General features: G+C 39.5%; 1 protein-coding gene across 3 annotated transcripts in view; it reads left to right on the top strand.

The window, feature by feature from the left end:
- Nucleotides 1-4,589: 4,589 nt before the first annotated feature.
- The window catches only part of GOLGA1 (golgin A1), a 51,655-nt gene continuing 31,577 nt past the window's right edge, over nucleotides 4,590-24,667 (top strand). The window contains exons 1-10 of one of the 3 annotated variants that reach the window (XM_069474660.1): nucleotides 4,590-4,701; nucleotides 5,528-5,577; nucleotides 6,454-6,743; nucleotides 13,021-13,111; nucleotides 15,106-15,180; nucleotides 16,104-16,201; nucleotides 18,308-18,340; nucleotides 21,082-21,210; nucleotides 21,735-21,904; nucleotides 22,374-22,485. In XM_069474660.1, coding sequence (XP_069330761.1) covers nucleotides 6,609-6,743; nucleotides 13,021-13,111; nucleotides 15,106-15,180; nucleotides 16,104-16,201; nucleotides 18,308-18,340; nucleotides 21,082-21,210; nucleotides 21,735-21,904; nucleotides 22,374-22,485 — 843 coding nt within the window. In that variant the 5' untranslated portion in view covers nucleotides 4,590-4,701; nucleotides 5,528-5,577; nucleotides 6,454-6,608. Of the gene's footprint in view, nucleotides 4,760-5,527; nucleotides 5,578-6,453; nucleotides 6,744-13,020; nucleotides 13,112-15,105; nucleotides 15,181-16,103; nucleotides 16,202-18,307; nucleotides 18,341-21,081; nucleotides 21,211-21,734; nucleotides 21,905-22,373; nucleotides 22,486-24,667 lie in introns of all 3 variants that reach the window. The other 2 variants (XM_069474661.1, XM_069474662.1) reach the window with 2 other exon arrangements.

The following is a 24,667-nucleotide window of genomic DNA, read 5'->3' as shown; positions in this document are numbered from 1 at the left end:
TAATAGCCTTTTTCTTGAATAAATATTAAAATTTAGTAATGTGTTATTTCCCCCAAATCAGTGAAAATGTCCATAGGATCAGATGTTTCTGTTGTTTGAGTAACCAAATCATTTTTTTTTTTTTTCAATTTGAGACCAGTAGAGCTGATATTACGCTATTTAAAATTCATGGAACTGACTCAGGCTCCACATGAACATTAATTTGAGGAGAGTAGCAACAATAAAAAGTGTACTAGGTAATACTCTGACCCTGACAGTTGTAAAGCCAGTAACTTTGCAGTTGAGTAAGGTAAGAATTGTTGAGAAACCCAGTCCTTTCCCCCATCCTCCTGCACTCCTATACATTGATACTTTTTACACCTATTCATACAGTACCTCCCAGTCTTTCCGGTCTCCCAGGACCACTGAAAAAGGGGGGTGGGGGGGGGAAGCAAAGCAATTCATCTTCCTCAAACTAGAATTTCAAAGCATAATATTACACTATGTCCCAGCTATTGAGTTTTGAACAGAAACACTTATTTAAGCATGCCTTGTGTTTAAGGGAAAATAATTGATGTGTGAATGGTATCAGTCACCTATTAACAGGAAGGGTGTCAGGATGATGGGGGGAGCCTACCCTTAATTGGGTAAAGATAAATGTATTAAATTAAGTACAAGTAGTTTGCTGGTGCCATAGACATATTTCCTTTGGAATTCTGTAAATATTAAATGTTTTCTTAAGCTAAAATTGGTATTTTTCACTTATTAGTTTGGTGTAATATTGACTTTTGAGAAGAATTCCATTTTTACATAATATTGTTATTTAATCACTGATTGAAGCACCATTTCTTAATTTTAAAATATTTTTGTTAATTTCTTTTGTGGTTTTTAAAATTATTTTTTAAATAGTTATCAGACTTCTGTAAGCAGTGTGATTTTTAAATATGTTTGAACAGTAGATTCAGAGTTTTTTAATAGTTTGAAGTACATTATATTACAAACTACAGATTCACTTAAGCTTAAATTTGGTCATAGAACAGACTATAAATTGGGAATATTTTTCCTATTTTGGTGGACATTTCTAGTCTATATCCTAAGACAATCATCTTTTTAGGTGTAATATTGTTTATTAAGAATTGGTAATTTCAGGTTTCAGATTTTTACTTTTTTCATAGGCTTATGGAATGAAAGTTAATAGGCTAAGTTATTATATCACTTTCAGAATGAGGTGTGGAATTATGGCTAGCCTTATAGATCTGCAGTAAATGATACTTAAAATTTTATGTTAGGTCACTAATATTCTTTTCTCATTTGAAGCTGTTGTGAATGTCCACTTGTTCATGATTGAAAATTTAGATTTGTAAACATTACAATTTGAACCATAAATTTTCTCAAACATGAGACCAATATAAATAACCATTATAAAATATGAAATGATCACATGTAATAATCCCAAAGTAAATACTTCCAAACCATAGAGAAATAACCACTGTATTTTTCAAATCTTATTCCCATCCTCCTTTGCATGCTGTTAATTGCTTTTCTAAATTAAAAGTAAGTATTGTGGTATATTAAAAATATTCAGGAAAAAATTGCTTAAAGTGTTTTATCACAATAAGAATTTTTATTACTATTTCCTGAAGAATGTTTTTTAAAACTCTTATTTATTATATCATTAAAAAGACCTTCTATTGGTTCCATAAAATAATTTAGAACATGATTTTTGTGGCTTTTTATAGTTATCTGGATGCATTCCTTTTGCCACATAAACCACATGGCTAGTTCTCCAACTTTTTTTTTTTGTTTGCTTGATTTTAATAAAACTTGCTGTTCAACAATTAGAAAGATCTTTATTTTGGAGGATCCTTTCAGTTGAGGTAGAAAAGTCTTAATAGGAAAGGCAGATAAAATGTCCTAACATTTTCATAGTAGAGTTTACAAGTGAAAAGAATTTATCCATATAGGTTATCTTCATCATCTAGCGCCGGCATAAATGGTGGTTTCATTACTCATTGATCACATGAAGCAGTTATAAATCATTTTTTGCTTTGCTCTAAGGATTGTTGTAATTTCAGGCCACTTTATTATTTTCTCTAAGCAGTTTCCATTGTAAGGTTGAATTTCCTTTATTCAGATTATCACTAAAGGTTAAGATAATCACATAGGAGTTAAAATAAGTTATGTTTGTCTTTTTCCCCTGAAAATAATGGTGAACCTATCGTCTACAATATGAATATTAGGCAGAAATGCACTTGTTTAAATCATAGCAGTAATTACATTTGGGAGATATAATTACTTGATTTTCTAGTGGTGTGAAATATTTTTTTAAACATTGTGCTTGTCTGTAACTGAAATGTTATAGAATTGTAACACTATAGCGATTATAGAGGTATATTTATTAGCTCTCCTCAAGAGACTGAAGCACAATAATTTTCATGTAACAATTCCTATCCAAGTGCTGCTATTATGTCCTGCGAACAATGAAGCTATTTCGTTGCCTAGATATTCACAAATCACTGTAATCCTTGAAACATAGTGTTGTTCATTTGTATTAAAATTTGGGTATTGTGGGTTAATACTTTAGAACAAAATCTATGAACTCAGCCCTATTAGCAAACTGTTTGGATTCATTAGTTTTTATGTGTTATCAGTAGAATAAATTTTGAAGGGGTTATTTACTACCAGTGACTAAGGGGGATAATTATATTGTCAATATCATTTGACTTGAACATTTGTGGTATTGTAAAATTCTTGTCCATTGTGTTTCTAAATTGCTTAAGCCATACATTCTCTTAAACAAAGATGTTTTTTGTTTTGTTCCTTTCCAGCAGCCTTTTCTTGCCTTGTCTGTTATGGTTAATACTTCATAGATTTTAGAAATTGAGGTCTTGAAACATTTTATTTTCTTGAGTTCATCACTTTTGATTCGTGTGATATGTGATTTGTCATAAAAGATAGCAAGCCTTTCACTACTTCACTAAATGAATTTCAGAGTAAACACTGTGATTCTGCAAAGCGGATTCAGTAGGCTTTCCAATATTTTCTTCTGTTATACAGTGCCTACCACCTTGAGGGCACTTAAATACTAGAGGATGGAAAGTTAAACGTTGTTTGATGTTTATTGAATAATGAGATTACAGAATATTTGATTTTGTTGTCAGTGTATTAAAGAAATTTTTGCATTGATAAATGTTCTCTAGGAATGTGACTACATTCATCAGGTGTGAACTCATGTAAATGAATTTTGTATCTTGAATCCACGTATATATTAAGTGTATCATCAATATAAAAATAAACATTATTTGCTTAAAGTTTTTGGTACTTCTTCAGCAAATTAAGTGCTACACTGTTAGGGTTTGCTTTTTTCGGATAATACCTCAAAGGCATTAAACTATTTTGGGGTTATGGATTCAATGCTTATTCTTGTAGTTAGTAAATTTGGTTTTTAGTCCTGGTTTTGGTTTTTCCCTGCCCTGGTGGTCAGGGCTGGAACACAGCAGAGGGAGGGGTTGTTGAAGAATCAGGTATAATCACCTCACCCTTGGGCTGGTGTTGGGTCTGGGGGCCAGAACTAGAGTTCCTTTAACATGGAATGCCTGGCTTGGCCTTGAGTAGTCCAGAGCCCCAACTTAGGCTTCTAGTTTGCACTGTGACTTTTTTTTGATAGAGACGGGGATCTCGCTCTTGCTCAGGCTGGTCTCGAACTCTAGACCTCAAGCGATCCTCTGCCTCCCAGACTGCTAGGATTACAGGCGTGAGCCACCGCGCCCGGCTGCACTGTGACTTTGAATAAGGTAGTTTTTCCTCTTTGGACTTTGTGAAAAGGAGGTGGCCCATTAGTGGATTGTAAAGTTAACAATAGTGGGCGGCCACCAGAGTGTTTTTAAATGAGGTGCAACATATCAGAGTGCATTACATTACAAGGATGTGGTTCTGGAAACTTTTTCGGTTGTACATTACATGTGTACTGGGCTGTGATATAATACGTATAATCTTCAGTAGGTCATAGGCGCCAAAGTTAAAACACTACTCACAATGTGCAAGGTCCCAGTACTTGTTTCTGGAGTCTCCGGCGTCTGTGTGGGGAGGGAGGAACAGACTACCCGGGATCACACAGTGACAGGATGGCTGCGTCGGGTACAGCTGGATCGGGAGGCGCGGCCAGTTCCTGGCCAAGCCTTGCAGCCACTACCTGGGTTTCTTTGTTTTATTTTTGTTTTTTTTTTTTGAGCCCCGCCTACGTGGGAGTAGGCCCGGAGTTTCTACCCAGCAAAGCACACCGCACCGACTGGGTTCTTTCCCTTTTGCCACGAGGCTCCTTCCACTTCTCCCGCTCCGTACATGCCCCCGTGGGAGTTCGCGGGGGGGGGGGGGGCGGATAAAGGACAGGCCTCGGCGACCCAGTCATCATCTGCGGCTCTGGCCGCTCGCTGACGTGGCCAGCCGGCCCGAGGCAGCGCCCTGCCGGCGCCCGCGCCCGCGCCCTCCAGTCGTTCCGGCGCAACCGCCGCCCGGAGGCTCGCGCTGCCGCCGCGCAGGTCGCGCGCAGGCGCACGAGCGTGGGGGCGACAACCCTGCGCGCAGTCACTTCCGGCGCGCGGGGGATGTGCGGTTCCGGGTCGCTGCTCCACTCGCCGGCGGGCCGTGGGGGCTGGTGACGCGGGCTGGCGCTCACGAGAGGCCCCGGAGGCGGGGCTCTGCCGGCTGCCCGGAGAGCGGCAGGTGCGCGGGCCGGGACTCCGGGAATGCGAGCAGGCCCCTCATTCTCCCGCTGGCCTTGGTCTGTCCCCAAAGCGGCCCGGACGGGGTTGCCCAAGACCCAAGGCGGGGGGCGGTACCGGGGTCCTGTAAGGGCGAGTAGGGGCGGAGGCGGGCTGCCCCGGCCTGGGAGTCTGGAGCCTAGGTTTCCAGGATCCCTCCCTGCGCGACCTTGGACGAGTCGCACCTCCTCTTTGGGGCTCAGTTTTCCTTCTGTCACATGAAAGAGATCTTGAATCCTTCCTTTCTTTGACTGTCCAAGCACGGGCGGGGCTGGAGGGAGTCCGAGAGAGTGAGATCCAAACTGCCTTGGCAGGTACCTGTCTGCCTCCCTGGGCGTTAGGCATCTGGTCTTTTACCCAACTCTGCCTGCCTTTTTCTCAGCAACTGAGTGAAACCAAGGCTCCGTGACCAGACAGCCCAGGGTCCGGCCACGTAAACAGTGTGTGAGTGTGAGAATCAACTGAGAAATAAATACTGGCCCCAGGAAACCTTAATCTCATTCAAATTGTTTTGCCCAGGGTTCCCTCGGAGAGCGAATTTAGGTACCTACTGCAGTGAGCGATTCTATTCTTTATGCCTGTAAGTGAAGCTCTTAGGCAAATCACAAATTCATAGCAGACCAAGGTTAGGAGAGTTCACTGCGAGTTGTTACGGTGACAGGTTTTCTTCCCCCACTTAATTCTCCCTCCCTCCTCTTCCTTTACTTCTGGCCCCTACCTCCAACCAACATTTTGGCCTTACACTTGAAAAGAAATATCCAGCGCATTTTATCTTTGTCTTCATGCAGGACAGAATGCTTTGACCTCCAAGCTGTTTTAAATCTAGTTGATAAGCCAGGTGAGTAAGTGGTTTACAGGCATTGAAGGTAAAGTTTTTGAAGGATTGTACAGTCTTAATGCATAATCTGAAGTGGTAAGAAGTCATTTGTAGATCTTAGATCAGAGCTTAGGTATCTTCCACAAACATGGAAAGTTAAGGTTGCAACCCCAGGATATTAGTATCTCATGCACCTTTCGAAGGAAAACATATTTGAATCTCATGTTAAATATCAAGGCAATGTCAAACATCTGAAGAAAAGAAATTGTGATTTTAGGTAATTTTTATCAAACTCAAAGAAAACCACACAGCATTGCCAGGGAAAGTTTAAGGATATCTGATACCTATACAGTACAGTTGTTTGGCTTGCCTGCTTTTTTCCTAGGGAACAAGTGATTGCAAACCATCCTGGAACCTTAGAATGTTACACCTTTCCCCCATATTGAGTTATATATGTTTTTGCCTTCAACTTTTTTAAAAAAGCACTAAACTGTAGTTAAATTTACAGGGAACCATTTAAAAGCATTAAGTCATGATTATGTGATGTTAATGTTTGCCCTGGGAAATTTTACCAAATGTGTCATATACTATAGCCAACATGGTATAATAAAAAAAAAGGTGAGGATTTGTGAATGACAGACTTCTGTGTTGAAATACCAGCCCTGTCATTTAGCCACAATCTTTGGCAGATTACTTCACCTCCTAGAGACTGGATTTCCTCATCTGTATGTGCACATGAAGCACTTCAGTGCTTTTTAATCATTTAGTAATTGTGTTCTATTAAGTGTATGTGTAAGTTATGAAACTTAATTTTGAAACTAAAGCTTAACGTAGCAACTCAGATGTGAAATCTTTCTAGCGTGTAACTTAGAGCTGTTTCTTTGATCTAATTTATAGATACTGTGTTGCCACAAGCCCTTGGCCCACATTTAAGTGAGACTGCAGCTAGCTTAGATGTCTGAAACTTTTTAGGCATCAGGGTCTGAACCCTGGTCCCTGGCCTAAGGACTACTGAGTGCTGGTTATCTGTGCAGGATAGCCATACATCAAAAATGTTTGCAAAACTAAAGAAGAAAATTGCAGAAGAGACTGCTGTTGCTCAGAGGCCAGGAGGTGCTACTAGGATCCCACGGTCGGTGAGCAAGGAATCTGTTGCCTCTATGGGAGCTGACTCAGGAGATGACTTTGTAAGTATCTTTGTTTTAAAATAATTATTCAAGGAATCCTTTTAATAAATATTTCTTTTAAAATTGCATGATTGAGGCTGGGCACGGTGGCTCATTCCTGTAATCTGAGCACTCTGGGAGACTGAGGTGGGAGGCTCGCTTGAAGTCAGGAGTTCGAGACCAGCCTGAGCAAGAGTGAGACCCCCATCTCTACTAAAAAAAATAGAAAAAAATTAGCCAGGCGAGGTGGCATGTGCCTGTAGTCCCAGCTACTCGGGAAGCTGAGGCAGGAGGATCGCTTGAGCCCAGGAGTTTGAGGTTGCTGTGAGCTAGGGTGATGCCATGGCACTCTATCTAGCCTGGGCAACAGAACAAGACTCTGTCTCAAAAAAAACCAAAAAAATTACATGATTGTTTCATACCTTTTGTAGTTTATTTGTAAGACCCTGCACAGCTGATTCTTCTTACTCTGAGGTACCTTTTGTTAATGTTTGGTTTGTTAATCTTAAAGTACTTTATTTTTTTCCTTATTTTTCTTTGAGTCCCTTTCCATATTCTCTACATTATCCTCTTGTACTGTTTTTCTATCTATATGCCTTGTGCATCTTTTACATTTCATCTCTCAAAATGGGCCTGTTTTCTCTGCAGACATATATACTTTCAGTCATTGTTGCTTATCAAGGTCTGTGAGTTGTAGTGTGGGGTTGGCCAGAGAGCAGTGTTTTATTGGGAAAGTTGATGAAAAGATGACAATGATGACTGCAGTATGTCCCTTATTTGTAAAGTACCTTTGCAGTTGGTAAGATTTTAAAAAACGAGGACGTTGCTGTGTTAGGGAAATGTCATGCTTAATGATTAAAGTGTGTCTTTGGCATATGACAGAATCCTCTTAAGTTAGATAACATTATTAAAAAAGGATTTATAATATATATATAAAAGAACGTATGTAACGTATATGTATGTAAAGTATAAAGTATAATGTGTATATAAAGTATAAGGCATAAAGGAACTATATCACCCATCTGAAGAGCTATCAACACTGTTGAAGCCATTTAAGTACTCCTCCCCAATTCCCTCTTTCCCCTCCAGATAACCACTATCCTAAACTTAGTGGTTATCATTTCCTTGCTTTTTAAAATATCTTACCAAATATGTATGTATTCATAAATAATTTGTTGTTTAATACAGCTTATTTTTGAACTTAAAAAAATGGCATATCATAGCCTTCTTGGATTTACTTTTTTTTCCTAAACTTAACATGTTTCTAAAATGCATCTGTGTTACATGAAGCTATGGTTCATTTGTTTTTACTGCTGTAAAGTTTCCAGCATTTGTAAAGGTCACAGTTTATCTCTGTTGTCTCCTGGTGATAGACATTTGAGTTGTTTCCATGGTCAGATGAGTCTTCCTCTTCCTTTCTTATACTCCCTGAATCTGGGTCAGATTACATGGCAGAAGCTATTAGGTTATTTGGGTGGACCAAGAAGATTACCAGATCTAGATTATCATCGGTTCCTATGTTTAACAGAAAATATAAGTGCACATTTGCGCACCAGGCTGAAGGATAGTGTTAATACTGAGTTCTGCAGCAGAAGGTCCTGCTTTTCCTTCATGCTGACATGCTAAATGAAGTCTTTCATCTAAAATGTATTGCAGCCTGTAATCCTAGCACTCTGGGAGGCCGAGGCAGGCGGATGGTTTGAGCTCAGGAGTCCGAGACCAGCCTGAGCAAGAGCAAGACCCCGTCTCTACTAAAAGTAGAAAGAAATTAGCTGGACAACTAAAAATATATAGAAAAAATTAACTGGGCATGGTGGCGCATGCCTGTAGTCCCAGCTACTCGGAGGCTGAGGCAGAAGTATTGCTTCAGCCCAGGAGTTTGAGGTTACTGTGAGCTAGGCTGATGCTCTAGTCCGAACAACAGAGTGAGACTCTGTCTCAAAAAATAAAAAAATAACATAAAATAAAATGTATTGCAGATAGAAATATTGACCTGAATTCAGGAAATACTTTGAGACTTCCCAAGTAATCTATTCGGACTTACTATAGCCCAATCCTCACTCCGTATCTTCATACCCTATATCCAACTGCATATATTTCTTCAAACAGATGCCTTCCCTGTGCAGTACCTCAAATTCTAAATGAACAAAATGGAATTCACTAACTATCTCCAAATGTGCATCTTCATTCTACCAGGTCATGAGCTAGCAACCCTGGAAGCATTTTATGCTCTTCCCTGCTATCGCTTCTTGGTGTCCAATCAGTCAGCATGTACTGTGGCTTCCATTTTTGAAATGTCTCTCAAATTCGCCTCTTTATGTCATCTTCTAGTGCTATAAGGTTGAGCGTCCCTAATCCGAAAATTTGAAATTTGAAAGGCTCCAAAATCCAAAACTTTTTGATCACCAACATGACACAAGTGGAAAATTCTACTCATAAGTACTTAAGACCAATTTTGTTTCATGCACAAAATTATTAAAAATATTATATAAAATTACCTTTAGGCCTCATGCATAAGGTGTTTATAAAACATAAATGAATTATCTGTTTAAATTTGGGTCCCATCCCCAAGATATCTCATTATATATATATGCAAATATTCCAGAATCCAAAAAAAAAAAAAAAAAATCCAAAATCTGAAACACTTCTGCTTTCATGCATTTTGGATAAGGGTTACTCACCTTGTACTTCCATTTTATTTCAGGCTGCCTTTCTTTCTTAGACAAACATGGTAGCCTATTTGGGCTCCCTGCCTCCATAGCTCCCCAAAATTATCTTACTAAAAGCAGATCTGTTCATGTTTCTCCAATGCTTAAAACTCAGTGGTTTTCCCATCACTTTTAGGATGAAGTGCAAACTCATTATTATGGTGTAATGGTAAACTGTCATAGTCTTGTCACAGCTTACCTGCCCAGCTTCATCTCATTCTACTTTCCTATACCCTGTGCTACAGCCAGATTGAATTTATTGCACTTTGTAGAATGGACCACATTCTTTCATACTTACAAATGTTTACGTATGCTGTTTCCTCTCTCTAGACTTTCTAGAGTGTTTCCTGTCTCCCTCTTTCATTCCTGCATTCCTCTCACAAACTCTTGCATCCTTCAAGACTCAGCTCACGTGTTATTTCCAGGAAGGCCCGTCCACCCATGCTGCCCCTCACACAGCACCCTACTACTTTGCCCCTCCTGGCTGTTTGGTGCCGTGTCTCCTGCTCACCTCTGTAATAGCACCTCTTATACTGCATTATTACAGATGATTTGCATGTTTATGTCTTCCACTAAACTGGAAGCTTCATGAAAGTATGTGTGTTATGGGTTCCCAGGATAACCCCCAGGATTGATTATTCATTAGGAGCACTCGTAAGACTCAGCATCTAGTTTTCCTCACTGCTATCATTTATTAGGTGAAAAGATGCAAAACATAGTGAAGAGAAAAAGTGCGTGCAGCAAAGCTGGGAGGAAACCAGATCCAAGCTTCCAAGAGTCCTCTCCCAGTGGAATTACGTAGGATACACTTGATTCCCCCAACAGTGAGTTGTGACAATATGTGTAAAATGTCTACCAGGGAAGCTCATAAAGACTCAGTGTCCAGGTTTTTGTTGGTGCCTCTGCCTAGTACGTACCAAAATTCCAGACTCCAGAGGGAAAGCAGGTGTTCTGCATAAACCATATTTTCCACACCAACAGTTTAGGCACAATGAACCATTCTTTGTTCCTAGATGCCAGCCAAGGACCAACCTTACAAGCAGACCTTTCTGAGGATGGTAGTCTGAGGCCTACAGCGTTAACTCTTTTCTGCATAGCATATAAAGCACATAGCATAGTGCGTCGCTCTTAGTAAACATTTCATAATTAGTTGCTACTGCTGCTGTTTTATGTAGGAGCTCTTTGTTTCACTACTATTCCTAGTGCTTAGCACAATGCTGAGACCTAGGATGTCTTACTAACAGTGATAATCATAACAATTTCTTATACTACTGGTGCTATAGTCTCAATGTTTGTGTCCCCCCCCAAAATGCATATGTTGAAAGCTAATCACCAGTGTGAAGCCATTAGTAGGTGAAACCTCTGGGAGATGATTAGGTCCTGAGGGAGGAGCCCTTATGAATGCTCGTATAAAAGAGGCCCAAGAGAGCTGCCTTGCCCCTTTTACCATATGAGGGCACAGCCAGAAGGTGCCATGGACAAACCAGAAAGTGGGCCCTCGCTAGACACCGAATCTGCTGGTGCCTTGATCTTGGACTTCCCAGACTGCAGGCCTGTGAGAAATAAATTTCTGTTGTTTATAAGCCACCAACTTTATGATATTTTGTTATAGCAGCCCGAACAGACTAAGACAACTAGTAATAGATGGCACATTATAATATTAAAAGTAATTACCTGCCAGGCTCTGTTTTAGGGATTTGACAAATGTTGATTTATTTAGTCCTCCTCACAGCTCTATGAGGTAGATTATATTTGTTATCACAGTTTGCAAATGAGGAAACCAGTGCACAGAGAAGTTGAGTAATTGGCCCGAGTTCTTACAGCTCGTAAATGGTGAAGCTGGAACTTGAAATAGTCTTCTGAGTGCAGAGACTCTCCTCTTAACTATCCACTGTCCTCTCAGTAAATATGGGTTGGGCAAGTGGCTGGACAGGTAAATAAATAAAGTAAATTGTTCAACTATTTTTAAAAACATCTTGGGGAAATATGATTAAAGATTGGATATTAGCATTTTAAATTTTGTTAGATATGATATTATGGCTATGAAGAACAATGTCCTTATTTTTTAGAAATGTTTATCAAATAGTTGAGGATGAAATGCCATGTTTGCTATTTGAATTACTTCAGCAAAATAAAAATTCATGAAACAAATATGGGAAAGCATCAGCAATTTTTAAAGTAGATGAGAATGTTCATTAAACCAATCTCCCTACTTTTCTGTATTTTGAAAATTTTTATAATAAAAAATTAAAAATTTTTTTATTTTTTTTTTTATTTTTTATTTTTTGAGACAGAGTCTCTCTCTGTTGCCCAGGCTAGAGTGAGTGCCGTGGCGTCAGCCTAGCTCACAGCAACCTCAAACTCCTGAGCTCAAGCGATCCTCCTGTCTCAGCCTCCCGAGTAGCTGGGACTACAGGCATGCACCACCATGCCCGGCTAATTTTTCTATATATATTTTTAACTGTCCATATAATTTCTTTCTATTTTTGGTAGAGATGGGGTCTCGCTCTTGCTCAGGCTGGTCTCGAACTCCTGAGCTCAAACGATCCGCCCACCTTGGCCTCCCAGAGTGCTAGGATTACAGGCGTGAGCCACCACGCCCGGCCTAAAAATTTTTTTAAAGTGAGTCATTTATTAGCAATAGTAAGCAGTGCCCAAAGTAATAATTTGGATTATTGGGGAAAATATGTCTTATTAACATACTGATTTATTGAATGCATATTGTCAGCTAAAGCTTATGATGCAATTTACCGCTTTAGATTGATATCCCTTGGTTTTATAGATGAGGATACTGAAACTTTATCAGTATCAGTCAAAGGTTTTTGTTTGTCTTTTTTTTTTTTTTTTTAATAAGAGACAGGGTCTCACTCTGTTGCCCAGGCTGGAGTGCAGTCGCCTGATAATAGCTCACTGCAGCCTCGACCTGGGCTCAAGCAATCCTCCCACCTTAGCTTCCCAAGTAGCTGGAACTATAGGCATGTGCCACCATGCTCAGCTGATTTAAAAAGTTTTTCCATAGAGATAGAGTCTTGCTCTGCCATCCAGGCTGGAGTGCAGTGGCCTCATCATAGCTCACAGCAGCCTCAAATTCCTGGCCTCAAGCAATCCTGCCTCAGCCTCCCAGAGTGCCGGGATTACAGGCATAAGGCACCATGCCCAGCCCCAGTGAAAGATTCTTAGTCACAGACCAGGTTTTGATCCCTTGTGTAAGAACCCTCTCCCCTTTGTCCCAGAACTTTATCTTTGGAAAGATAAAGTGATTTTTTTGTATCATTGCAAATATATATTTAAATTATATATAATGTTTGATGTAATACAATCATGATGGATTTATTTACTACCATTTATTTCAGTAGCATGCATACATGATTAATCTGTTTAGCATCTTATCTTTCCTTGACATTATGAGAAGGAGACAGTGTCACCTCTACTTACCAGGTAGAGAAACTAGGGCCCAGCTATATTCAACTATCACAATTAAAGTGTAACCAAACCTAAAATAAGAATTGTCGCTTTCTGGCTTAGTATTGTGGTCTCACACTACTGAAAACCCACATGAACATGACCTCTCCTTGTGTCTGTCTCAACAGGCTTCCGATGGAAGCAGCTCCAGAGAAGATCTTTCATCCCAGCTTTTGAGAAGGAATGAACAGATACGGAAGTTAGAGGCCAGACTTTCTGGTATGTCTAAGAACTCATAAAAAGTAAATAACAGGAAACTTGCCTTGCCTGACCCTCTCTCCCTATAATATAGCCACATAGGATAACTTTGTATTTATTTTGACATGTCATTTTGATCTCCTTAGTCAGAAAGAAGCAATGTGTACCCCCTTTGTTCCCTTCTTTTTTTTAGTATACTGAATGGTATAAATTCAATAATGAGTTTGAAAGTTTATTATATTTTAAAAAAAAGCTTTGTTTTTCTTCTTTTGAGGTTTCTAGCCATGGATATAAAAGATATTAAAAATATTTGTAGAATAGATTTGACCATCTTCCACCATTAGCATACTTACTCTCAGGTGGATAGTATTTATAGGGAATGGCCAACAGATGTTGGATTCATCAGCACCAGAGAGGTTTTGGTGCTGTGTTGCTGCTTACTGCAGCTCATATCACCTGTGTAAGTGTTGTTCTAGGTCTTTGGGCCACTTTTCAGTGGAATTTCTAAGTTCAACACCTGTATAGAAGGTGTAATTCTCTTTCCATCTTTTGTGTGCAGTTTACAGTTTACACAGCGGCCATTAAATCCTTTGCCTAACAGGGCATGTTCATAATAGACTTGTGAGTTCTTATTTTGGTTTCTGGCAGTGGATACATTTTGAAAACTTCATCCTGTGAAGTGGTCCATAGCTTCTGTGTCTCTTTTTGTCCCTTGGCCCATTTTATTGGAGTGAGAGCAGCAGACCAAAATTCACCAAATTGTTGTGAAATATTTGTATTTGTGTAGCTAGCAAAGTTTCATAGCATAGCTCACAAATACCAGTTAATTATGTTGTTCTCACTGTAGGCTTATTAGCAAGTTAAGGTCACATGGGTAGTTAGTGGTAGAGCTGGGATCCAAATCCAGATTTACTTGATGCTAGAGTCTGTTCTCTTAATTACAGTCTGCTTAAAACCCAGTTGTTACTATCCTTTTATTCCTGCCCATAAATAATACCAGAGAGGTGAAATAACCTTACATTTGTTTAGCACTGGGGAGATAGTTGTAAAGTAATATGTACCATCCCTAATACAAAAGGAAGAATAATTGGGCTTGACTTATCTTAGAGAAAGAACAGGGAAGAGAACTTACATTTATTTGGCCCACTTGTGTCTTGGGTATTGCCCTGCAGGCTTAGTGTGTATAATAACAATGATAATACCAGCCGCCTTGTATTGAACACTGTGTGAAGTGCTTAAGACATGTAAAACACCACATTATATAATGCATCCTTTTAGGTAGACACAACTAATATTATTTAATATACGAAGAAAGAAGCTAATACTTAGGATCAGTTATTTGCTTGAGGTCTCCAGTTGAGATTTGAACTACTGCTTTTTCATTATAACATACTATCTTCCTCGGCTACACAGGTAATTAATTCTGACTTTCACCTTTAGATCGCTCGGCCATCCTGATGGCGGGTATGACTTTCACCTTTAATAGGGCATAGGTAACTCAGTTCCTGTGTAAAAAGGGAGCTCACTTTTCTAGAGAATTAAGTACTTTCACCATAAAGACCATACTGTGCTAAGGTGTTTGCTGTTGCGCTAACCGCTGGTACTCAGTTGTATAACTCTGAGCAGGCTGTTTAGTGAGTTCCCTTTGATTTGTTCTACTGCTAAGACTGGAAAGGGAAGTGAAAACTGAGATTTGAAATTAAGTCATGAGATAATACTGTGTTTTTCATAGCAGGGCATTTCTGATGACGACGCCAAGCCTAATTCTTGTTTTCTATCGAGGCTAAACAAATCTGCCTGTTTGCATTCACCATTTATACCATGGATAGTTTGTACTATACCTGTTTGCCTGTGTTGTTCATTGTAAGTGGGAGGCTGTCTGCGTAGCTTTCCTTAACAGGAATGGTTTTCAGGTTAAGAAAATCATCATCATTTTCACTCATTTTTTTGTTTAATTAACTTCCTTTCCTGATGTTTGTCCATTCTTGGTATGTGCGTCACCCTCCTCACCCAAGACTATGCTGAACAGGTCCGAAACTTGCAGAAGATAAAAGAGAAGCTTGAAATTGCATTAGAAAAACACCAGGATTGTACGTATTTTTTTTCCTGCTTTTTAAAATCTTTTTAGGATTTAGTTTTTTGAAATGAAACAATAGTATATACTTAAGTTTGTCCTTCATGAGAGTTCAAATCTTCTTTTTATAAATATTATGCTTCTTAATCAGGTTGATAACATTGGTCTGATATTTATAAGTATACAACTTGGCATTTATGTTGCCTTATGGGCATGTTTCCTAGGAGGAGGTCATTATGTGGATCAGTTTGTCCTTATCCAGTTGACCCATTTATTGGCTGCCGTAGGATTTAATAAAATCTAGTACCTACCCCTTGGATCTAGATTAGGAGATGAGTTCTAGCCATAGCTTCATTACTGTTGTGTCAGGTAACTGAGAGAAATCTCTGCCATCATTCCCCACAACAATGGAGCGTACATTTTGTTTAGTCTACCCTAAATCATATGTTCTCCTTTGGGTATCATCCAAGAAAGATGCTAACAGAAGTAAAAAGTTATTTTTTTGTTAATATACACTTAAAGATTTTTTAAGGAAAATAAAGAAGTTTTTTTGTTTTGATTTTTGTTTTTATAGTTCTAATAAAGTGGTAGTAGCCATCACTTAACAACAGCACTGATGTTTTCTGGCAAACTACCTAACTCTCAATGTTCTGTCTTTGTACCATTTTAAAATTTACCTTTTGACATCTTCCTAAATGTGTATACTTGACTACTGCAAAAAAACAAAAACAATGAGGAAACAAACAAACAAACTGTGGTCTATTACTAAGGCCAAAAGAATCTTCTGGGAAGTTGAAGTAGATCAGGCTTTTCCTAGTCTCATAATCTACTTGTGTGACCTTGGTCTTTTTCATTAGGTGTCAGTTGTAAAGTAATCACATGGATTATTTGTCATGCTGAAGTATTTTCATATCTGAAATAGAGCCTCTTTGTTAACAGCTTCCATGCGGAAATTTCAAGAGCAGAATGAGACATTCCAAGCCAACAGAGCCAAAATGGCAGAAGGACTGGCTTTGGCATTAGCCAGAAAGGACCAGGTATTTTATATGCGGCACTGCCTAAAACTGGTGGAAAGATCACGTCACTAAAACTTAGTGACGCGATTTCAATATCATGACGTAAACCTGTAGAAAATATTTACAAAATAGGAGAAAAGGAATGTTATAAGTTCTTTAAGATTTTATTTAGCCTTTTCTTATAAAGTCAAGAAACTTTACGGTTTTAATTGTGAAATGTAGCCAACATGTGAGAATATTATTCCCTGCATCTGTGAAGCTTTGCAAAATTGAGAAGGGAAATAGTGTGTCTGTAATCTAATGGCAAAACCTAAAATAAGGAAAAAGGCCACTGTTCTCTAAAAACCTGTCTCAGAGCCCAACCCTAAACACTTGCCTTTTTTAGTGGAAAAGATGCTATCAAGCTAGTCATGATCCATAATATACATAGTTCTTCCAGCATCTGTACCACATTTCTTCAACCCCACCATGGATGAGGGGAACTCCTGTACTCTCAATAGAACCATCCACTGGAAGATGCTGAGTGATTGACCCCAAGAAAAGAAAATATAATAATACTATCACTGGCTTTATAATAACTATGAAGTATTTGATATATTTTGTTCAAGATAATAACATTTTAAATTTAAGATAAGCATCAATATAGTATAATTGATAATCCAGATTTATTAAGATAAGATCAATTTATTATGTTTCATTTAAGAAATTTATAATTTATTTTATATACACTAGGTGGGGTGGTTGGTTGGTTTATGTCTATTCATCATCTAGGACATTTACTGACCAGAAAAAAAACATCATTCACCAGTACTCAGTGGATAACTATGATATGAATGTATATAAGTGAAGAAATTATCTAAAAATTGATGGATTCTAATTAAGGCCTTTTGTACCAATGGTTTTTTTTTTTTTTTTTTTTTGCTTGTTTTTCCCACTATTTTATGGTTTGTGAATAGGGGCATAATTCCTTTTCCTTTGACTTATGCCAGATGGCATAAAGCATGTTGTTAAAATCAAGATAAGAAGGAAAATAATGATCAGGGACTGCTGAATACCCCCCCCCCAACTTTTAGTAAATTAATTTCTAAACATTAGTTGCAGAGTTACCAACTCAGCTGATCCCAGCTGCCCACTCTGAAGAAATAATAACAGTACTCATGCGAAAATTCCCAGGAATAAACTGAAAAGCTGCATAAGAATAGCAAATATAGGCCAGCCCCAGTGGCTCATGCCTGTAATCCTAGCACTTTGCAAGGCAGAGATGGGAGGATTGCTTCAGGCCAGGAGTTTGAGACCAGCCTGAGCAAGAGCAAGACCCTGTCTCTACAAAAAAATAGAAAATTAGCCAGGCATGGTGGCGCAAGGCTGTAGTCACAGCTGCTTGGGAGGCTGTGGCAGGATGGTCTCTTGAGCTTAGGAGTTGGAGGTTGCAGTGAGCTATGATGACACCACTGCACTCTAGCCTGGGCAACAGAGTGAGACCATGTTTCAAAAAGAATCACAAACAGCAAATACAGCTTTGTTTGAGTGTCCTGCTTAGTAAAAATTTTCAGGCTTATATTTGTATTCTAGAATTTTATATAAAGTTTCTTTTCTTCTCCTTTTAGGACTCTTGCCTTTCTTTTTTTTTTTTGAGACAGAGTCCCACTCTGTTGCCCAGGCTAGAGTGCCGTGGCGTCAGCCTAGCTCACAGCAACCTCAAACACCTGGGCTCAAGCAATCCTCCTGCATCAGCCTCCCAAGTGGCTGGGACTACAGGCATGCGCCACCATGCCCGGCTAATTTTTTTTTCTCTATGTATTTTTAGCTGTCTGTATAATTTCTTTCTATTTTTAGTAGAGACAGGGTCTCGCTCTTGCTCAGGCTGGTCTCGAACTCCTGAGCTCAAACAATCCGCCCGTCTCGGCCTCCCAGAGTGCTAGGATGACAGGTGTGAGCCATCGCGCCTGGCCAACTCCTGCCTTTCTTAATGTTAAGCCAACTTCATAGGTTTTTTTTTTTTTTTTTTGAATTTGCTTTTTTGTTTTGTTTCATTAGTTCTTTTGGGAGAGTTGGTTGTTTTGTGAAAGTCTTGGTATTACAATTACTCTTCCCTGGAAACTATACTTTTTTATTGTTCTATTTTAGGAATGGTCAGAAAAGATGGATCAGCTTGAAAAGGTTAGTTCATCTTTGTTTTTGACTCATTATTCATGTTAGTCTCATCTCTGGGGCTTAGAAAATGCAAGCATTTCTAAAATGTTTTCCAGAAACCGATATATTGCTATACTGCCTCTTGGAAGCAGGGCACTGTATGATTAGGCACTGATTTGGAAAGTGCTCACATCTTCCCCTTTCTTGTAGAGTGTGCTGGATATCTTTTGTTTTCCCATCCTGATATTTCGTCCACTCTCTGTGTACCTGAAGGCGAATAGTGTACCTGATGCCCTCTGGCTTCTGTTTGGGTTCAGCCAGTGGAGAACTCTGAAAGAACCGTGTGTGGAAGAAGAGTGTGGTCAGGATGTTTATTCCCCCAGCTTTCTCCATGTGGGGTCTCTTCTGCTTAGTTGCATCCCACGGCCAAATGTCACAGCTTCAGTGGGACCTTTGGTTCTCCCTCTTGACATAGTTTTTCTCTCTCTGGATTTCTTGTAACCTCTTCATCCTTTTTTTTCTTTTTTTTTTTTAATTACCTTCCCCCCTCCCTCCAACTTCTTCATCCTTTTGCCACTTTATGCCCAACTGTTATTAGCACGTTATGTTTTTGGCTGTCTTACCCCTCCCACAGTGTTGATAAGCCCCTTTATTAAAAACCATCCTCAAAAAACCTAATTTGAGGCCGGGCGCGGTGGCTCACGCCTGTAATCCTAGCACTCTGGGAGGCCGAGGCGGGTGGATCGCTCAAGGTCAGGAGTTCGAGACCAGCCTGAGCAAGAGTGAGACCCCGTCTCTACTAAAAATAGAAAGAAATTATATGGACAACTAAAATATATATAGAAAAAATTAGCCGGGCATGGTGGCGCATGCCTGTAGTCCCAGCTACTCGGGAGGCTGAGGCAGGAGGATCGCTTGAGCCCAGGAGTTTGAGGTTGCTGTGAGCTAGGCTGACGCCATGGCACTCACTCTAGCCCGGGCAACAAAGTGAGACTCTGTCTCAAAAAAAAAAAAAAAACCTAATTTGAGTCTGCCATCTGTTTGCTGCTGGGGCTCTGACTGGCACTGTGGTAACAATGGGAATACTTCATGATGACGCCATGGGGAAGGAGGGCATTTCTCAAGGCTCGGCATTGAGCATGTGAAAGAACCTCTCGGCTAGACACAGATGAGGCAAATTGATTATTCTTGCACCATAGCTTGCATAACGCTGTGTAGTGCCTTAAGTAGTGTATTCCTGGCCCACATATAAACAAGAAAATGAAATATCAAGCCTACAATTGGAAAAACATTTTAATTTTAAAATAATCAATAGTTAACTCTCTCAGCCATAATAATATGCTGTTACCTAATTCATTCCTTTTTTTATTGAGTACTTCTAAATTACTCTTTTTATTAAACAGATGACTTTTAGTATTGCTCCATTCTTTCCATAAAACACCCATCTTAAACCAGCTATTTTCTTTGTGTTTTGTAGAAATCTGATTATCAAGCTAACAGAGTGCACTAACGTTTTTATTAAGGAAAGAATTATAGAAAAGTCAAATCCCAAAGAAACTTGTGCTTGAAAAAAATCCCCAAACAAATACTGTTAATGATGGAGGTATGGGCTAGGTTAAGGGTTTCTTGTCATAAGGAAACTTTTAGGATTATGGCAGTTGAAATGCTCATTGAACTGCTTTTTTATCTTTTAAAATTATGATAAAGAGTGTCTGTATAGGACTGAACCAAATCAAACCTACTTTGGCTTAGAAAGGTAATTTTCTCTTTGTTTCATCCTTTCAAAGGAGGAGTTGGGGAAATTTTTCAGACCAGGAAAGAATAATGTGACATATATGTAGATGTTTGAAGCCACTCTGATTTTTGGGGGTGTTATTTTCTTTTCAGTTTAGAATTAGCCACGACTACACTAGGGTCAGTCCTGAAGAGAGTCCATTGCTAGAAGCTGTCATTCAGTAAGCTGTAAACTGCTGACACCAGTGATACCTGATTTTTTTTTTTTTTTTTACTACTAAAATCAGTTCTACATTCACTCTACATGCACTTAATTTTTTTTTAGGGCATTCAGTCTTACTCCAGTCATGTATGTTTCTCAGCCAGTTCAGTATATCACTAAGAATAGACATGTAAAGTATGTATCTGGACTTGTGAAGTACATGTAAGAACTTTAAAATTTTACATAATTGTTGCTCTTATTTCCCTTATTCACGATTATTTAAAGCACATTTATTTGTAACTTTATTTGTAAATAGTACTATATTGGTCACATTACTGTAACACTTCCCATTAGCAATGTATTATTTTTGTCTATTGGCATAAGATTTCCTGAAGATTTTTCTTTATTAAGAATTGCTCTTTAGGCCGGGCGCGGTGGCTCACGCCTGTAATCCTAGCACTCTGGGAGGCCGAGGTGGGCGGATCATTTGAGCTCAGGAGTTCGAGACCAGCCTGAGCAAGAGCGAGACCCCATCTCTACTAAAAATAGAAAGAAATTATATGGACAGCTAAAAATATATATCGAAAAAATTAGCCGGGCATGGTGGCGCATGCCTGTAGTCCCAGCTACTCGGGAGGCTGAGACAGGAGGATCGCTTGAGCCCAGGAGTTTGAGGTTGCTGTGAGCTAGGCTGACGCCACGGCACTCACTCTAGCCCGGGCAACAGAGTGAGACTCTGTCTCAAAAAAAAAAAAAAAAAAGAATTGCTCTTTTGTAATACAGATTCATAAAGTTTTAGTAGCCTGAATTGGTGTCACCTTCTCCCCAATAGGAGAAAAGATTTCTGACAGCTCAGTTACAGGAAATGAAGAACCAGAGTTTGAATCTTTTCCAAAGGAGAGATGAAATGGATGAATTAGAGGGGTTTCAGCAGCAGGAACTAAGTAAAGTAAAGCACATGGTATGCACTTTTGGTTTAATAGCTAAATACCAAATAGATGATTATTTTTTCTGGTTTTGCTGGCCATTGCTCTCTTTTTACTGATAAACATACTCCAGTAGTATTTGATATTAATCATATTTGTATGTTTTAAAATTTATTAAAATGAGAAAGTTCTGTTTAAAATGTATTTCCTTTCTCTTTTTCTGTTTTTTTTTTTTTTTTTTTTTAAACTCTGGGCATATAAACCCCTTTGTAGCCCCACAAAAATGTTATAAAAGTTTGGCTATTAGTCCAGATTTTTTTTTTTTTTTTTTTTTTTTAAGAAACAGTGCCCTGCTAAGCTACCCAGACAGGGGTGCGGTAGCTGTTCACAGGCATGATCATAGCTCACTGCAGCCTCATACTGCTGGGCTCAAGCAATTCTCCTGCCCTAGCCTCCCAAGTAGCTGGGATTGCAGGCATGTGCCACTGCACCCAGCTAAATTTTTTTTAAAGCGTATTTCTTAGCAGTAGCTCAATGAAATTTTCTATTTTTGTATCAGCTTTTAAAAAAGGAAGAAAGTCTGGGGAAAATGGAGCAAGAATTGGAGGCACGAACCACAGAACTTAGTCACACCCAGGAGGAGTTGATGACCTCCAATCAGATGTCATCAGACTTAAGCCAGAAGCTAGAAGAATTGCAGAGACACTACTCAACGCTGGAAGAGCAGAGGTTCTTGCTTGGTCTGTGGGGCCCTTGGGAAGACGTGTTAGCGTAGCTCTGACTGTGGCCCACCCACCTTTCCCCGTTGTTCATCACAACGCTTTCCAATTCTGGCACTAGAAAAAGCTTCTGGACATGTCCTTACCTGTTGAGGACTCAGGGCCCACCCTACTCCCAACCCTTTCTGTCTTTACCTGCCTAGGCTCAGAATAGTTTCAGCCTTGCTGAGCAATTTCATATGGTTTTAGTTTGTAAGCTATTAAGTAAGCAAAGGCAGATCAGGACTTTTTCGGTGGACTTTTTATTTTTTGGCTTCTGCTTCAGAGAGAGCCAAGGAGTCTTTTTCCATTGATGACCTTCATGCGGCTAATAATGCTTACAGCCCTGACATGGAAGGAATCATTTGTATTCCTTCGGAAGAGTGTGTCTTAGATGAGCTATCCAAATGTGTTCATTGTCTGTTTTTTTTTCGATGAAGAGATCATGTGATAGCTTCAAAGACAGGTGCAGAAAATAAGATCACAGCTCTGGAACAAAAGGAACAAGAGCTCCAAGCACTCATTCAGCAGCTCTCCATTGATTTGCAAAATGTAAGTAGAATATGTGAGCCCCATAGAAGGATGGGGAATTTTTGCCCTTTTGCTGTATGTTGAGATAGTTTGTGTATGGTTATAATTTTGGGGTTCTTGAATGTTTGCTAGAACTTTCCATAAAACCATTGTATTTTGTATTATCTTTGTGTGAAGATTTTTAAATTACTGAATAGATTTCTTTAATGGTAATAGAATTATTCTAATTGTACATATTTCCTCCCAAGTCAGTTTTTTTTTAGTGATGGGGTCTCACTCTTGCTCAGGCTGGTCTCAAACTTCTGAGTTCATGCAGTCCTCTGGCTTCGGCCTCCCAGAGTGCTAGGATTACAAGCATGAGTCACCGCGCCTGTCCCTAAGTCAGTTTTGTTGGTTTGTATTTTTCTACATAATTGTCCATTTGCTATAAGTTCAGTATTTTTGGTATTATATTCCTTACATTCTCCTCTTTTTTTTTGTTTTGTTTTCTTTTCTTTTTTTTTTTTTTTGAAACAAGATCTCACTCTGTCACCCAGGCTGGGGTGTAGTGGCATAGTCATAGCTCACTGCAGCCTCGAACTCCTGGGATCAAGTGATCCTCCTGCCTCAGCCTCCCGGGTAGCGAGGACTATAGAGCACATGCCATCCATCATGCCTGGCTAATTTTTTTGTAGAGATGGGGTCTTGCCATGTTGCTCAGGCTGGTCCTGAACTCCTGGCCTCAAGCGATCCTTCTACATTGGCCTCCCAAAGTGCTGGGGTTATAGGTGTGAGCCTTTGTGCCCTGCCTCTCTTCTTTTGAATTGTTGCCCTCTCTTCATTCTTAGTAGTGTTTGTGCATTTTCTATTTTTTTCTTTTTCATTCTTGCCAAATGAACAAAATTTTACTTTAATTCTTTCCACTGTGTTTTTATTTAACCCATAATGTCCACAATTATAATTTTTTTTACTCTATTAGATAGTAATTCCTCAGCTGCAGCCATTATCTTTCCATTTCCCAATTTATGCCTTTTCCAACCTCTATCGTACTTAACATAATATTTTTATGGAAATCATCTAACTTTTTTTTATTTAAATGAATACATTTTACGGTGTAGAGGGAAAAAGCCATGTTGGGAGAAGTGAAAGGGTAGCTACATGGCCAGAGCTCAGAGAGGAAGTGGAAGTGGTGCTAGACAAGGCTGGAGAGGTATGCAGAAGCCAATTTGTGTAAATAGTGAAAGTGAAATTTCACAAATATTCATTAGTGAATCTTTAACATACATAGCTGAACAGTTAGCCTGTGCTCAGTATTCAAGTGCTTTACATACAGGGACTCATCAAATGCTCACAACTACCCTTTGGTTAAACACATTGTGTTCCCATTTTAGAGATGATAGCAATGAGCCTCTGAGATCTGAGATGCTAAATGATTTGTCCAAGATCACACAGAAGAAGTAAACAACAGAGCCAGGATTCAGACTCATGTCTGTCTGAATCAAATGTCCACACACCCCATCTTGATGCAGTCTGCATTCTAGGACTGTAACTATGAGGCCTGGACTTGGCGAGGGAGTGGGTGAGGGGGGCAGTCATTAGGAAAGGGGCGGGCTTGGCGTCAGGAAGTGGGGCTTGGTAGCTATTCCAGTAGTCCATGTGAGGCGCAGGGGACCTGCAGTAAATCAGCCAGCCTGGAGAAGGAGGTTGCGCATTGATATATTGCACAAGAAGACTAAATGGAACTTGGCAACTGATTCTTTTTCTGTCCCCAACTTTGCCTAACACAATCACTTGTATGCCATGTGTATAACAAACTCACATTCCCTCCTATGTTATCTGCCTCTCCTAATGTTACCCAGACGTCTGAGCCAAAGACTTGGGAATTGTGTTCAGCTCCTCTTTCCTCACACCCAGCCTCCTGGTCTTGCTGTACTTGTCTGTTACCTCTTTGCATATGCTGCCCTTTACGCAGAATTCCTGCTTCTCTCCCACACCCTTCCACCTGGACTTGCCTGTTTAGGAGGCCTGATCTGATTCTCCCAGATGGTTAGTTCCTCCTGCCTCTGACACCTCATAGTGCCTTGTGTGTCCCTCTGTTGCGTCATGATTTTACCGTTTTATAAATAGTCATGTGTATATCTGCCTCCATCACCAGCCTCCAGTCTTCTGTGGATCAGGAACTGTGTCCGATTGTATCCCCGGAAAACAACAGATAGAGTTTAGG

The sequence above is a fragment of the Eulemur rufifrons genome, chromosome 7 (genome assembly GCF_041146395.1).
Source record: "Eulemur rufifrons isolate Redbay chromosome 7, OSU_ERuf_1, whole genome shotgun sequence".
Taxonomy (NCBI): Eukaryota; Metazoa; Chordata; class Mammalia; order Primates; family Lemuridae; genus Eulemur; species Eulemur rufifrons.
This window is presented reverse-complemented; position numbering and strand designations above follow the sequence as displayed.